Below are 16,095 nucleotides of genomic sequence, written 5' to 3'. Positions count from 1 at the left end.
GTAAGCAGCGATGTGGACACTTAAATAAATAAATAAATATATATATATATATATATATATATATATGTATATATATGTATATGTATATATATGTATATGTATATATATATGTATATGTATAAACATATATACATATATATACACACACACGTACAGGTCATACTCGTAATACACATATATGCGAAGAGAGGGAGATTATAATAAATAGCAGAAATTATATAGAGAAAACATTAAGAATAATAAATTTTATCGTCGCCCAGGTAAGTCGGTAGTTTCGCGAGATGTATAGCAAGAAAAGTATAATAATTAAGAAAAAAAAGAGAGACTTATGTGGATATATATCCTCGACGGGCCGTGCATTGCGCGTCGCTTTCTTCCATCCGGAAAATTCCGCAGGACCAGCCTCGAGAGATCGTTAACTGAGAATTCTCGAGAAACGGAAAGTATCACAAATCAAATTGCTGCATTTTTTATAAAATGAGAAAATACATGTAGGATTCAATTCATGCAGTCGATTTTTGCGAAAACCGATTGCGATCTTATTATGATGACGGATTTAATTCTCATAATCCGGATTCGACGCGCACGTCGCGGTCCGTGCATTTGATTTTTCGTTGATACTTAAGAGTATACCGCCCACATACGTGAATTTTCCAAGACACGCCGTTAAATCGAGAGAAAGCGAACAATGCAGACGAGCGTGGTTCATCCGATCATTAATGAGAGACTATGTCGCGGACATTTTCTTTCTTTAACATACAACAGTTCCGTATACAAATAAAATAAGAAATATGTGACACCTCGCAATGGATGTCGAGAGAATTTAATACAAATTTAAATTGTAGTGGAATGGATAACTATAAATTAAAGAAGAAATTTTTTTCTCCTCGAATTTGTTCGTTCACGAGATTCTAAATGGAACAAGTGAACGAAATGACTTTCTAAGGATACTTCCACTGTTGGGAGTCATCAAGAAGTTGAGGATCAATATATTAAAATGATTAAGGGAAATGGCACAGGTGATTGTTTCAAATCTCAATTAGAGAAATTGTAATTGTTTCAATACTGCTCACGCATAACTTTAAGTAAATATTTTATCTATTGCAAACAAAAAGAAAAATATTCCGATTATTGCTATGTACAGTGATGAAAAAAATGTGTGAAATGAATCACGATAAAATATTCAATAGTAATTTATGTCTATTTCGTTTTCGGTACAATTTTTGCTCCAATTGACATATAAATCAAGAAGTATAAAAGAATCACTTTGAAAGCTGCACTGATTAATAAAATTAGCTAGATTGCAAATTTTATTGACCTGTGCAACTTTCAAAGTTTACGAATATCGACGGAAATACAGCATAAGCAGCGTCCACAGGTACAAATATGTATCCGTCAAAAATAATGAACTAAATATACTTTGACATACACTTCTAATTTAAATATGTATTGAACATTACATTCACTGATGTAGCATATCGGAAGAGAGAAAAGGGGGCAAGGAAAATAGATAGAAACCGAGGAGATTGTGAACAGGTAGTAAGTAAAAAAAAAAAAGAAAAGTATGCGCGCGACGAGGATCGGATGGTATTGATCATCCGCACTTCTCAAAGTCAATGCGTTTGACGTCTAGAACAAGTGTGTTATATATAAATATGAACATTATAAATATATATATTAAAATTTAGATTTATATATATATAAATATATATATGTAAAAGAGAATGTTATGTATAGAGAGAAACGGCAACAGGACGAGGCCTGTAAAGGCACAGAAAGAGGGAGAGAGAGATATCGATTATATTATTACAACTCTTTCTTGACACGAACGTTGCTATTAATATACTTTTATTGTATTATTATCGTTATATTATTACTGTCATTATAACTTTATTATTCTCTCGAGCGAGATCAAGTAGAATCGACAATCTTATAGCTGCCTGTCACTTTCGTTGTCCGGATGAACATTGCGATTACGCCACCATCACGACAAGCGTGACAAGTGGTTAACATGCGCGAAACGCGGATATAGTTGCAATATCGATCAGCTGTAATTAATTTCGAGTGTGCGCAGAATTCCTTGAGATTTGTCCTGTCGTGATGATGAATTATTACATCCACTTCGAGCTTAAATCGTCCATACAATGGCAGTCGCGTGGCTGCATAATTGTATGACTACAACAGTTCTTCTCGATACAATTATCGAATAAATCGGATCAGTCAAAAAAATAAAATCTTCTGATTAACGCATTAGTCATCTGACATCTAGCAAGCCAGTTGCCGGTGCATTGCGTTTTCAAATAAATATCCTTCGAGCATCTGCTTTACTCAGATTAATTTCAGTCAAAGTGATTCAGAATTCGAGGTAAACTTTGAAGTGAAATTTTATTTTTCGATATTGTCTTGTCTGTGAAATTTTCTGAATGTAATTGAGATGTTGGGAGTATGATTTGTTCTGACTGACACATATCGTGTATGCACAATCTAGAGTTACGTATTTGATGATTTTATCATCGAATCTTATATTAACTGTCAATTCTCCCTGATAGGTTTTCATCATTCGCGACTGTAAGAAGCTGCGATTTTTTTAAGGATTTTACTGTTTAGTATTTTTTTATCTCATTTACATATATAACTTAGTATTACTTTACGCGCCAGTTTAAGTATTATAAGTATTTCCACTAGTGTGACAGGTGACGATGGCGGCGACGGCGACGATGATGCTGATTTTAATTATCTTTATCTTTAGTATCGATTATTATATACGCGTATATCATACTCCGTTGTGTATTGTCCGACAACATCCCGCATTATTTTGTAAAGAAGAATAAAAATATCTTGACACATAAAAAAATGTAAGAAAAAGAAAACGATTTAATCTGTTTATTTCGTCTGAGATTTTATTCCAGATTTTTCATTCCATGAAAATCGCCGCATCTCTCCCAAGGTATGTATTCTATCGTATTCACAGAATGTTGTAAACGACATAATGAAGGAACGGTGATTCGTATCTGATGAAACTCGAATGCGACGAACTCAGCGGAATTACACTCGATGGCGCAATCGCATTGACAACTGGTTCATTCGCTCGTTGCTTCTGTTGTTCCTTCTCTGGCGTTACTGCTACTTGATTGCCAGAAATTGCCGTGCTCTTCAAAATCGTCGCCGCTGGCGTGATCGCGCCGGAAGTGCCTGCGGGGAAAAGCCGACAATTATTTTCGATTCACGATAATTCAATAACAATCTAGCATCACGCTTATAATTTACTACAATTTGCCAGCTCGATCTTGTTGATTGGCAAGATCAATTTATAAGATTATCAACGAGCGAGTTTGCGAACCGGTTGCGATCCGGTAAGGACGACCTCAGATCGAATTCTCTATTCCGGAAATACGACGACCTTCGAAAGAAAAAATCTTTTGATAAAAAGGAAAGAATCTTAATTAAAGATATTCTCTACATATGTATATATATATATATATATATATATATATATATATATATATATATATATATATATAGAAAGTCTCGTCGTGTTCAATCTTCAAATTAATCTAATCCTAATTATTCTGATCACGGGATAATCAAAATAGTTATACAGCAAATCGAGTCAAACGATTACGTGAGAATCTGAATGTTTATCAAAAAATATAATTCACGATAATCTAACATCTAGTACAAGCAGCAAAGGGAAAATTAAATAAGTAAATTATAATCCTAGACCTTGAATCGGTGTCTCTGGTATGGAGGAAGGCTCGATCTCATGGCTTCCATGAGAGATGCGGAATATCGGCACTGCATTTCCGCCCGATATTTGAGGTAACACGCGAGAGGAAATTAATGGAATCGCTGGGATGTTTGCACCATTGACAATTTCCTCCGTCACTCTTCCGGAGGATTCCTGTTGACCATTTAAAAAAAAACCCGATGAGGAATTTCGAGACGGAAATATTTCGTGAAATTTCGAAACGCTGACAGAGTTATTCCATTAGTTATCTCGTTCAAGAATTTACAAATTTTATATAAATAAACTGATTTTTTTCTATTAAATATTATCCAAAAATTTATAGAAAAATAAGGATTTGAACTTTTTTCTAATTCAATGTTCAAATATAGTTAAATAAGTATTTTAAAAGAAGAATTATGAGAGATTTTAGAAATTCGAATAAATAATTAATATTAGGATGTAATTCGCGTAACAATATTATCGCTTTTACAAAAACAATTTTTTAGAAATTAGTAAGAATTATTTTTTTATCATTAATATACCTCACGGATCTCCTGCGAGTTCTTGTCGCTCGCTTTATCGATTCCGCTTCTGGAAGCAACCGCTTGCAAACTCTCCTCGTTATTCTTTTCCTCGATCTTCTTCGCGTTGTCTTGAACTTTCTTGGCTTCCAATTGTTCTTGCGTTTTGCTGACACTCGCGTCACCTTGATTGCCCTCGGACTTTCTTTCCTGCGCATTCTCCTGACTCTGAGCCTGTTCATTCCTTCGCGTCGCCAGTTCCAGGGCTTGAAGGTGCGCCGTGCGTGCGGCCATCACTTCCGGCGTGTCCTGAACCGGAAGCGGTGCCTGCGGAAGATTCGTGGCGAACACCCGGAACCCGTTCTCGCTGTCGGCGACATATTGCGCGGTCTGGATCACACCGGTTTCGTCGACGTAGCTGTAAGTGCCTCTGGTCGCGCCGTTGGATGTCCTGACCTCCGACCTGGCCGATCCTGGTGCGCTATAGCCGAAACTGTACTGGCCCAGGCTGTCCTGATAGCCAAGGAACACCGTCGGCTTGGCAAAGCCGGCGGCGATTAAGCAGTGGACAAGAAAAAGCTGAAAACGTACGTCAGATTAGTTTATGATTATAATTTATAGAGATTTGCATGACTAATCCTATTGTAGTTTGTAGGTTCCCTTCTTTATCGCTGACTTGTGGGAGATTGTGTAGAATTATAGATTAACATTATCGATGAATATCAGCGATTTACTTCAACAATGGCATAAATCGAATCCTTGTCTGACATAAATTTGTTATGTCAAATTCCAACATTTATGCTTAGGTCTTTAAAATAAAAATGTTTTTGTGCAATTTTAATTCCTCTCGTACGTATTAGATCATCACTGTATTAATTATATAACAATCTAGTAATATAAATAAAATATAAAATATCCCGATATAAAAAGCTCCGTATTAAACATGCTCTTGTTAAACAGGCTTTTCTATTGAGATGAAACTTGCACGACACAAGAGAAGAAAAGCGAATCTCCTCCGCCAAGTAATTTATACCACGAACGATTTTTGTGTTAGAGATAATCCTGCAATCGTACAACCCACGTAAGACCACCAACGCAATGCGGATCTCAAAAACGATCGGTCTTCCCACACACAAAATCGGCAGGAGACGAGCACTTACGGACGCGGTCTTCATGGCGGTTTCACGGACGACACGTCGATTGTGTATCCTCGATTCCGACATGCAGCCAGGACACCTTTATATACGCGATAGCGTGCGACCAACCACGCCCTGAGGCGACGCATAATCCTCTTCCTTCCCTCGCGAAGAAAAATTTGTGAAGCCGACGAAGACCACGAACGTGGCGAAAACTGGTCGCGCGAGTGTCTTCGAGGTCGCGATCGCCGGAATCCGGCTTCGCGACAGAGAGATGCCTGGTGTCCATCAGACGCCTTTTTTCCGAGCCAGGATCCGCCTCGCTCTACGTCTCGCTACCGTCAAGGTCGCGCGTAATCTTGCGATCGTTATCGCCGGGAAAGGGCAGATATTGAGTTGAATCGTGAAAAGGAGGATTATTAGGGATGCTAATTTATCGCCCGTTTACGTCCTCTCGATCGGTCGCTTAGGGGTGCAGAGTCTCTCGACTGGTTCGCGAGAATCGGTTAAGTCTGCGGAGATCTTACAGAGACTGCGAAATGAGATGCGGAATATTTTATTATCGTATTGCTATTTGAGTTTTGTCGAGACGAGTCGAATAGTTCAGCTGTAAAATACATGCAGGAGATAAAATTTATTTTATATTCATTATAAGTAACAATTCTTTTACAATTTTTTACGCGATATAATAGTTTTGTGTAAATATACTTTCTGTTTTTGTAAATCTAACTTAACTAGAAAATAATTGTTCTATGAATAAGGGATAGATAAATAGTCTATTCTTATTCTCTCTATCGCATCTCTCATTCTTTTTGTCGAATAGAAGCATTTTTTTACATTTTAAATTTTATTATGTAATTTGTTATTATTATATAAAACTTCTATGCTAAAATAACTCAGCAGAATTTATATTGATATATTAATTCATCTTTAATTATGTGCATAATAATATTAATTCATTTTTAAATTAAATTATGAAGACAAAATCTTGCTGTAATCATATCTCTTTTTCTTTTTAACAAAAAAGTAAATTTTTTAATAAACTTTTTTCTTATTAATAAACATACATATATCAAATAAGATGCTACGATAGATCGTTTCATAAAAAATAATGCAACAAGAAAGAGATAGAAGAGAGTAACTGCATAATCCACTACTATTTGACATGCTATTATTCGACATATAATAAGCTATAAGATATATCTTCTCCAAAAGGCTTCGGATAAATCCCTCCTCTTAATAAATCAATCTGCCATAAGCGAGACCTGGGCCTGCGATCGCCAGAGCATCCAGAGACCTCACGTCGTTCACCGGACTCTGATCGTTGTGAGTCACCACCGTTTTTGATACATCCAGAGGCTTGCCATCGAGACCAACGGGTACTAGAGCGGCGACGACGCCGTTGCTGAGCACTAATGGTACCGCGGAACCTTCCACAAGTCGCGCGAGAACGTCGCCAGCTTCCAGGTTGATCTTCTGGTTGACGCGCGCAACTTTCGATGTACTTAGAACTTTGCTGTCGGGACTGATCGCCTCTTCGGTAAGGATCTTATCCCTGGTTTCCGACGAATCTAACGCGCTACCGGATCTCGCAGCTTCGTTCGCCAGGTTGATCTTCTCGTTGGCGTGCGCAGCCGCGTGGGCTGCTTTGGCTACCGCGACTTCCGGCGTGTCCACGACCCTGCCGTCGACGCCGAGTGGCGCGTTGACGACTTGGGACGATTCTCGTTCACGCGGTCCAATCGATTCCTCAGCCTCGTTTGCCAAATTTGTCCTTCTCTCGTCGAAATGCGCGGCAGCCGAATCCTTCAGCCTGTCCAACACCTGTCCAGGACTGATACCAGGTGTCAAAGGTGTTGCGTATGTCAGCGGTACGGGTAGAAGCGCGGGCTTGGCCGAGACCAGGCTGATCAGGCCCAGCATCGCGATCGCGAAGCATCTCATCTCTCGCGGTATCCAAAACACTGGAATTGTGACGATCTTATTTAACGCAATTGATGATGAAGACAGTGCAATGTGACGCAAGATGCACTCGATGCATGTTGCTGCGATTGCTTTTATAGCCCTCTTAGATCATGTAATAGGAACGATTGCGGATCGGCGCGAAGGGAGAAGACCTAGAATCGCCGGAGAAACGGAAGGTTATATGTGGTATCAGCCACTTCCGTTTCGCTGGAGCAAGGTAAGCCTGTTTGTAAAGCGAGAGCTTTACAACAGCGGGATGGCGGGAGACGACGACGGGATGAAACAGAGAGGGATTTTCTTTCTTACGAGGTCGGGAAGACACACGATCCCGTTTTCATTTCTCCGCCAGATCGGCCACGATCGACAAGGTCGTGTTTGCTACGTAAAATCGATCGCGTAATCAATGTTAGAAGCAGGTTTAGTGTTGTTTTTGCTCGATTAGGTAAGGATGCCTTTCTACCTGTCTACTTATCTGTTTACCGTATTATTCAATTCTTAATTAGCTCGATATGAAGACAAATTCGTCAATCTTTTTACATTTTTTGTATTTTATGAAAACTTGTTAATTAATCTAGTATTAATCTATATTTATCTAGAATTAATCTATATTTATAAAATTCACATTTTTTTGGATAAATATAAAAAGTAAAATTGTGAAGCGTTCAAATAATAATAATTTAGAGTATTTTTTATAAAGTTAAAATTTATCTTTTATATGTGAAAAATTAAGTCATTTCATAATTTATTGATAATTAATATTTAAATAATTTCTTTCTTTTGAAAAAAACAAATTTTTAAAATAATTGATACTTATATGCGTATAACATATTTTATAATAATATCTTTAGTGCTGAAAATGATTATATGATAATTGAACATTTTTCCAAGTTTCGGTTCCAAATTGAATTGTCATGGAACTTTTAATTGTTTATCACTGATATTTTATTTCACGATATAAATCTCTTAAATAAGAAATTCTCTCTTCAGTAAATGGTTACGTAGTAGACCTCAAAAATAAAAGAATTATATATTTACGTCAATGATTAAATTCGAAACGTATAAAGGAATTGACAAATAAGCGACGTCAAAAAAAGCGAGCATGCCAAATCGATCGTTTCTACGCAGATTCGATCGATCTAGTTGAAAGGAGGGGGACCAATTTAGGTGAACGTCTTGAGGGTCGCGAGTGCCGACAAAGGTGGACGCTAATCGCGATTACACGAACCAGAGCGAGACATCGACGTCAATGTCAGATGTGTATTACACCGATTGGCATATGTATTGCCGATGGACGTATCCTGGTTACACGCGTTCGGCACAAAGTCTCTTTTTCCGACGAGGTATATAAAGCGGCATTGGACAGGGTGCAGGGCATATTATCCGAGCACCTTGGCGAGTACTGATCATCGGTAGCGTTAAAAAGGAGCTAAGCGATTTCGTTCAAGATGAAGGTTCTCGTAAGTATTAATCGAAGATTCAAATTTTGAAAACATTGTGATATATTTTCTTAAAATTGTATATCGTCGTGCTTATATATATGATAAAAATAAAGAGACGATTGATAGAAGATTAATATTTTTTTAATGTCTTTCTCTCTCTCTCTCTCTTTTCTTCTATTTTCTTTTATCTAAAATAATTAATTATTACGTGACTAGATTGTATTCTTCTTGCGATAAATCAAACACACATTAATCAACTATAAATTAAATTAAATTTATTTATTAATTAATTTTTTAATATGTACAGTATATTTGTGTTAAACAGTGATTAAATAATTCTTTCTCAGAACTTTACTAAATAAATACAAAAGATCTAAAAAGAAAAGCTTACTATAAAAAATTGTATATTAATTACATATTAAAATTGTACATTAATATTTAAAAAAATCTCTCTATCTCTCACACACATTTTTCAGATCGTTCTTTCCGCCGTTTTGGCTTGCGCCCTCGCTAGTTCGTCACTGATTTACGCCAAGCTGATACCCGGGGCACCGATCGGCCTAGATGGCCGGGTAGTGGACACCGCGGAAGTATCGTTGGCCAAGGCCGAGCACGCAGCCGCTCACATCAACGAGAGAATCAATCTGGCTCAGGAAGCCGCCAAATCGGCCGACGTGCTCGCTTACGTCGCGCCGGCGAACGTGGCCGTGATCGGCAGAGCCCAGGTGGTGGAACCGGTCGCGGTGGCGACGAAACCGGTGGCCGGGGCGCCGATCGGACTCGACGGGCGTGTCGTGGACACGCCGGAAGTGGCCCTCGCCAAGGCGGAACACGCAGCGGCGCACATCAACGCGAAACTCGGCCACGAGACCGCGAGATCGGTCGCTCACGAACAACCACTCGTAATCCTGCACAGTGCGCCGCTCGCTCATCTCTATATTAATTAAATTAATCTCCTTATAATAATGCACAATAACCTTGGAATGCAAATAAAGTTGGGCAATCTTGGCATGGCATAATTGATCTTTTTATTTCAATTATCGTTATCCTTTTATGTGTTAGTGGTTAAAATAAAAGTTCTTATTTTCAATCCTTTTATACGTTGAAAAATTAGATTTTTTAAAGACGTCCTTGGAATTTGCTTTAACATTCAGGAAGAACATATCGGAACTAATATATACTTTGCTACAAAATATTCTAATTTATTTCTTATAATATCGCTAATTATAAAGCAAATATATTTCGCTTTCAATGTTTACATCGAAATTTGCAAAGATGCGATGTAGTTATATAGAGAAGTGCGAATCTGTATTGTAACATATGCAGTATCTTATACAGAGAATGATGAAAGATTATTAAAGAACATTTTATTACAATTATACTTCAGAATGTTTGAAGAAAATTATTATAATTTAATTTTTAAAGAAATATTATTAAAAATAATCCTTATTCTTTTTTATTGAACATATAATTATATGTATAAATTGCAAAATTATTATGATAAATATATGTTTCTAAAATTTAAAACTTTCTACGCATTTATTTCGCAAACAAACATTCATTTTCTCTTTATCGAATTATATAATGAAACTGTATATAATAATTTGGTGCCCACACACGAGGAATGCATACCTGATTAGACATTTAAATATTTATTACAAATAAAGTGCAGAATTTTTTTATACCCCACGGATCTTGTAATCGTTTGCGAATAACTTATGCAAAGCTGTCAAAATGATAAAGTAACGCCATTAAAGAAATGACTTCTTAATCTCAGAAAAGATCGATTGTTTGCACCATAAAGCGTCGTAATAATCCATTCACGAAATGCAATCATTTCGAAATGTGTCTTTTACAGACTTAACAAGAGAAGTCGTTGTGCGTGAAAAATTATTATTAATGCGCTCCTCATTTTTACAAGCTTTTTATTTAGTCTCATCGATCTTTCATATCTGTATCTATCACATTAACCATCGAATTAATATTACAGCGGTTCTTGTAATCACTTATGTTGTCATTATGTTATCAAGTACATGTAATCTCGTTAACAATAATGACATATCAGAGAAACGATGATGACAACGATAATAGACTTATTGAGCATTTTTCGGCCATTTTTCTAATGATTGATTTCTTAGGTCCTTATACAAATGCTACATATAACATTGGCTGGTATCCTTTTCGTGTGCAATCAATGAATTTTTCGCGGGAATTATCGAAAAAAGTACCGCCGCTCGATTTTCTCGGTATTATATATGTTATTACACGTACGTTATTACACATGGCTTCCTTTTCCTTTTCTTACTTAACGATTACGCGACACTCGCGTTTCACTGATTGTGAATCGTACAATGCGAAATTTGCCCAATCGAAGACAGCAAAAATATCCTATTCGCTTTGCGACAAGATTTGCGCTGATATCGGTGACTATCCCGCGTAATAGTCGCACTGTCACTTTCGTAACATTGATATTTCTCCCTCGTCAGGGGTGGTCGCAACAGATCACTGGTCGATCCGATCGAGCGCGATGATGCAGATTGATAAGCCGAGTGATAGTGAAGTAACGGCGGGTGTTAATGAGCGAAACGACGAGGAAAGGCGCGGCCTTTCTCGTACGATGACAGTAACATGTCACCTTACTTGCTCGCATTTACTTGGTGCACTTTGTAACGCAAGTTATTATGTGGGGCGATGTCAAAGGTGTTTACACGACACACCTCTTGCATACGTCGTGCTCTGATCTATTCAATACATATTCGATATATATCGAAGCATCGATATACGCATATGGCATTATAAAAAATATTAAAATTATCTCTGGATACACCTTTGAAAATCTATTGAAGTATTTAAACTGAAATGAAAACAAAAATGAAATTAAAACACTTCAACTTGAAAGATTGTAATTAATAAAAATAGCGAATCATTTATATGCGAAATATTTATATGACGAATATGTTTGAAGACATATGTATAAATTTATAAATTGCCGTAAGATCCGTATATGCTATAAATGTACTATAGCAATGCGTTTTGTATCATTGAAATGCATTCTCAATTCACTTTGTCCTTCGACTTTCAGTCCTTCGAGTTTGTTCAGGGCTGGTAAGTCGTTTAGCGTTCACGCCTTTGTTGTTTCTCAACATCGAGATCCATTCTATCAGTGGGCGCGATTTAATCAGGCTTTTTTCGAAGCGGAGTGAAAAAATAGACGTTCCTTAGTTCAATATCGCGATAAAGACAATGAAACGTTGAATTAATATGCATTATTAAATTCCTTCGCAGAAATTTAATCTACGAAAAAAGAAGAAACATCGTAAAAGGAAACTCGTGTAATCGAGGTATTTTTCGACCTTAATTTGGTGAATGAAACGGTTTGTCGAGAGAGAGAGAGGGAGAGAGTGGTTGTAATTTAAGACTGTCAATCAAGATGCAATCGAGTGCATTATTAGCTGCCACGATACATTTCCGATCACAAGTGCAGGAACCACGTTCAAATGTCAAGGTTACCGATGGTGAAAGAAAGAGAGAGAAAGAGAAAGAAATAAGAGAAGGAGATAGCCTTCCCTTTTCCGATCCGCAAGCAAACATCCCGGGTTAGCCCGATCACCTCTTTGGCTCCCTCCAGGTCGCCGGTAATCGGTCCACGTAGGAGGGGACGGACGAACGCGACTATAAATGGTACCGGCTGGCTGTTCTCCAGAAACATAAAACGCCGAACCAACGTCCGACCCGGGTCCCTCAATCCTGGGAGCGAATACTGATAATACAGCAGCGCTCTTTTTTATCAGGAAGAAGGTGTAGGAGCCCAGCGAAAGACACGCCCTCGAATCATCATGAAACGCCTGGTAAGTGATTCCGGGATAAAGAAAAGTGAAAGGTTGATCGAAAATAATCGAGAAATGTCAATCTCTGCCTTGAAAATTACTGCTTGAAAATAAAAGATTAAAGAAAATTTTAGATTAAAAAATACAACTAGAAAGATAACTATACATAAAATACAAAAAGTAAAAGTATACAATTTTTTTACATGAAGCAAGTACCGCACTTTTCTCAATCTTCCCTCTTCTAGATTTTCCTACTCGCCACGGTGTGGACCTGCAAAGCCGCGTACGTCGGTTCATCCCCGTACGGAAGTTCCCTGGTCCACCCCCAACCCCAACAAATCGCTCCGAGCTACGCGCCACCGGCTCCGGTCGGCGATGACGGCAACGTCATCGACACACCGGAAGTGGCGCAGGCGAAGGCCGCGCACTTTGCCGAATTCGCGAGAGCCGCCGCTCGCGCAGCCCAGGAGAAGGATCAGCAACAGCCGTCCGGTTACAACCCGCACATCTCGTCGCCGATTTACAGCTACCCGACGGCCGTCCAACCTACCGCGGTGCCCTATCAAAGACAGGCTGGCGATTATCAGCGGCCTACTCCGATCTATCAGACGGCGAATCACGTGCCGGCGCCGCCCGTTATCAGCAACTACGCACCGCTCGGTTATCAGCAACTCCAGCAATATCCAGCTCGGGCAAACTTCGTGAACCAGAAGGATTACGCGCTACCCGCCAAGACCGCTACCTTTGTACCGGCGCCATTGGCCGAGGACGGAACCGTCTTAGACACGCCGGAAGTGGCGGCCCTGAAGGCTGCCAGACTGGCCGAGCTAGCCGAGGCCGAGGCTCGGGCTTACAAACACGCGAGCGCTCATCCGAATGAAGAGCAGGGTCAAGGTGAGCCGAGGAAGAACCGATGACTTGCTGCGTGGGTGTAAAACTGAACGTAGGGATAAAATCCTCTTTCGCAGCGGTGAGATCTCGCGAAGTTCAAGCTTGGCAGAGAATCTCTCGGCAAAAGTGGATCAGATCGAAAAATTTCAGACCATTGCCTTAATGTGAAAATATAATAAATCAGTCGAAATAAAGTAATAGACCCTTATAAAACCCTTCAAAAATTAATGCTATTCTATAAAAATATAATTAATGTTGTTACATACCCATGCGTTTTGTCTTGATCCTCTAAGTCGTATTTTCTATACGATTTCATTATGTGTAATTTCAGCTTATTCCGGATCACCGACCGGCCCCGCTCCCGTCAACTACAATCCTAATTTAGGACATTACGGTGCTTCGCGAGCATTTCCAGGATCCTCGTACCCTGGAACTCAGTCTTATGCCACCCAACAAGCGTACAATCCATCGGGTTATCAGCCTCATCATTATCAGTCCCAGCATTTGACAGGAACCTATTGATCCTGGCGAATCGGTCAATTGACAACACTCCGGACACTGTACATAATTCTAAATTAATAAATTGTTTCCTCTTTTCTAAAGACTTTTATTTTAGATTCACCTTTTTAATCACGTTCTTTTTATCATATATTCATCGCAAACACTTGTATTATGCGTTTTCTTTAAACACCCGATTAATTGTGATACATAAAGACTGCTGAATAAAGATTTGAAGGATGAACTTTTGAACTCCTCGTCTTCCCTTATCTTTCTTTTTAGTATAAAATTATTTTTATTTGAAGAGATTTGAAATATAATTAAATTATATTAAGTTTTATATCTGTTTTTTATAAATTAATAAGCGGCATAAATCGTAATTATTTTTATCATGAATTAACACAAAATATTTCACAATTTACAATAATTATACGGTAATACAATAACTAATGTTTCTTATTCAAATAATCTACTAAGCAGAAAGTAAAGTTTTATTCACGCGCTAGTTTCTCAATTTTCTACACATTGCGTCTATATAATTTAAATGTAAGACTAAAATTTCTCATCATATTCAATTGGAATATTAATCCAGAACTGTGAAAATGCGTCGAGTGCATACAAATATTTAATGAGCTAATTTCTAAAATTTAAAAAGTAGTTTTATTAGTTTCGTTTGTAATTAATTGTGACATTGATAGAGATGGAGAAAGAGATTAGTACCGACAGATTAAGATGTAAATAAATTAAATCAACTTGAGATTCTTTTCTCATCGACACGCGCGGAGAAAAGAACTTGCGAGATCTTTCGCAAAAGAAATCGCGGCGGCTCTCGTGATGCAATTCTTATGTCTTAATCTAAGATAGAAATCGGAAGAAGGGAGCGACCGGATCATCGTGGGATACCGATTAGGAAAGCTTTATGTTTTGCGCCGCTGCGGGACAATATCGTAACAATTCCGTCCCGTACGACTGCGTGCACGCAATTTTACGTAAGCGAAAAATCGATCATCGAATAAAAAATAGTTCAATGTTCAATGTAATATATGGCTAATCGATTTATCGTTATTTCCAAATTTACGCAATTTATATGTGGATATCTTTCATAATCTTGATAAAAATAACGAGATTATAAGAGAATATTTTTTCACAACAAATATATATATTTTTTATATTGAAATTTGCAACTACAAATATATATATTTATATTTGTGAAAGAATGCATTGTGAGATGCGTTTTTGTACTTTCCAGGAAACACGTAATATTTACAACACTGCATTCTAATCATTATTTAAATCTGGGAACCGAGAAATATCATGTAAATCGTATAGAAACATCGTCATCTAACGTTACAGTTGTGGATGTTGCCACATAGGTCACCAGTGTACGAAAGACGTGAGAAGAAACGAATGAGAGAGCGGAATAATAGCTTGGCGTTCCTCGAGTGCGGACTCGAGCATCGTGATTCGGCATACTGTGCGATGAAAAGGTCAGGAATCGTAACTCGTCTATGATGCGGAATATTCATAAATGCAAGAGAGATGAAATGCTCGTGAAGGAGCGTTAGATTGACGCGAGTTCTAGAGAATTAGAGATTTAAAACGGGATTAATCGCGAAATCACACACTGAACTATACACATATATCTCTAAGTTATCTTGTACGCGCGAAAAATTATCTCCCATCGAGATGAATTTCCTTTTATTCACGAATGCAACCTCGCCCACATTTGGGCGAACGATTATACGCTATAAATTGGCCTCGATATAAAGACTAGAATTGAACGATATAATACGCCTACTTGAGAAGAACTAAAAATTCCGCTAAGCTAGGATCGGCGCAGAATAGCCGTGTCGGAGCCGTGGTTTAACTTGTTACGTGTTACCGGGGGATTATGTATTACGAGACCCCCGTTTTGTGCGAGGATTTGCGCAACAATCGGTCGGCGTGAACAATCGACTGAGCTCCTCTAATCTCATCTTACGAGCGCGGATCAGCGTCGATTCGCATTATAATGAGGGCAAGATCATATAATCCTCTCGTACTGACCTGCTCAATCGACCTGCAAATGACACTAATCTAATTTGATGTCGT

The 16,095-nt window shown here is 38.2% G+C and overlaps 4 protein-coding genes across 4 annotated transcripts; 2 read left to right on the top strand and 2 right to left on the bottom strand.

The window, feature by feature from the left end:
- Positions 1–2,854: 2,854 nt before the first annotated feature.
- On the bottom strand, positions 2,855–5,475 carry LOC105256716. The gene is made up of 4 exons (XM_011266900.3): positions 5,409–5,475; positions 4,270–4,827; positions 3,724–3,901; positions 2,855–3,192 (listed from the first exon to the last, which is right to left on the bottom strand). The coding sequence occupies exons 1-4, from the start codon at positions 5,469–5,471 to the stop codon at positions 2,966–2,968; spliced, it is 1,026 nt and encodes a 341-aa protein (XP_011265202.2). The 5' UTR covers positions 5,472–5,475; the 3' UTR covers positions 2,855–2,965.
- Positions 5,476–6,486: 1,011 nt separating this feature from the next.
- Positions 6,487–7,474, bottom strand: LOC105256723 (hypothetical protein). The gene has a single exon (XM_011266913.2). It carries the CDS (start codon positions 7,326–7,328, stop codon positions 6,621–6,623), a length of 708 nt encoding a protein of 235 aa, XP_011265215.1. The 5' UTR covers positions 7,329–7,474; the 3' UTR covers positions 6,487–6,620.
- Positions 7,475–8,622: 1,148 nt separating this feature from the next.
- Positions 8,623–9,826, top strand: LOC105256734 (cuticle protein 18.7). The gene is made up of 2 exons (XM_011266923.3): positions 8,623–8,806; positions 9,265–9,826. The coding sequence occupies exons 1-2, from the start codon at positions 8,795–8,797 to the stop codon at positions 9,733–9,735; spliced, it is 483 nt and encodes a 160-aa protein (XP_011265225.1). The 5' UTR covers positions 8,623–8,794; the 3' UTR covers positions 9,736–9,826.
- Positions 9,827–12,483: 2,657 nt separating this feature from the next.
- Positions 12,484–14,103, top strand: LOC105256737 (pupal cuticle protein). The gene is made up of 3 exons (XM_011266938.3): positions 12,484–12,636; positions 12,861–13,509; positions 13,838–14,103. The coding sequence occupies exons 1-3, from the start codon at positions 12,625–12,627 to the stop codon at positions 14,026–14,028; spliced, it is 852 nt and encodes a 283-aa protein (XP_011265240.1). The 5' UTR covers positions 12,484–12,624; the 3' UTR covers positions 14,029–14,103.
- Positions 14,104–16,095: the final 1,992 nt, after the last annotated feature.

Source organism: Camponotus floridanus, unplaced genomic scaffold (assembly GCF_003227725.1).
Source record: "Camponotus floridanus strain SB8 unplaced genomic scaffold, Cflo_v7.5 scaffold7, whole genome shotgun sequence".
NCBI classification, from domain to species: domain Eukaryota; kingdom Metazoa; phylum Arthropoda; class Insecta; order Hymenoptera; family Formicidae; genus Camponotus; species Camponotus floridanus.
This window is presented reverse-complemented; position numbering and strand designations above follow the sequence as displayed.

Coding starts and splice junctions, on each gene's coding strand:
- LOC105256716 (XM_011266900.3), bottom strand. CDS start 5,471: ATGTCGGAATCGAGGATACACAATCGACGTGTCGTCCGTGAAACCGCC. Junction 4,828..5,408: donor CCGCCATGAAGACCGCGTCC/GTAAGTGCTCGT, acceptor GTACGTTTTCAG/CTTTTTCTTGTCCACTGCTT. Junction 3,193..3,723: donor ACCAGAGACACCGATTCAAG/GTCTAGGATTAT, acceptor TTTTCCCCGCAG/GCACTTCCGGCGCGATCACG.
- LOC105256723 (XM_011266913.2), bottom strand. CDS start 7,328: ATGAGATGCTTCGCGATCGCGATGCTGGGCCTGATCAGCCTGGTCTCG.
- LOC105256737 (XM_011266938.3), top strand. Junction 13,510..13,837: donor GAATGAAGAGCAGGGTCAAG/GTGAGCCGAGGA, acceptor GTGTAATTTCAG/CTTATTCCGGATCACCGACC.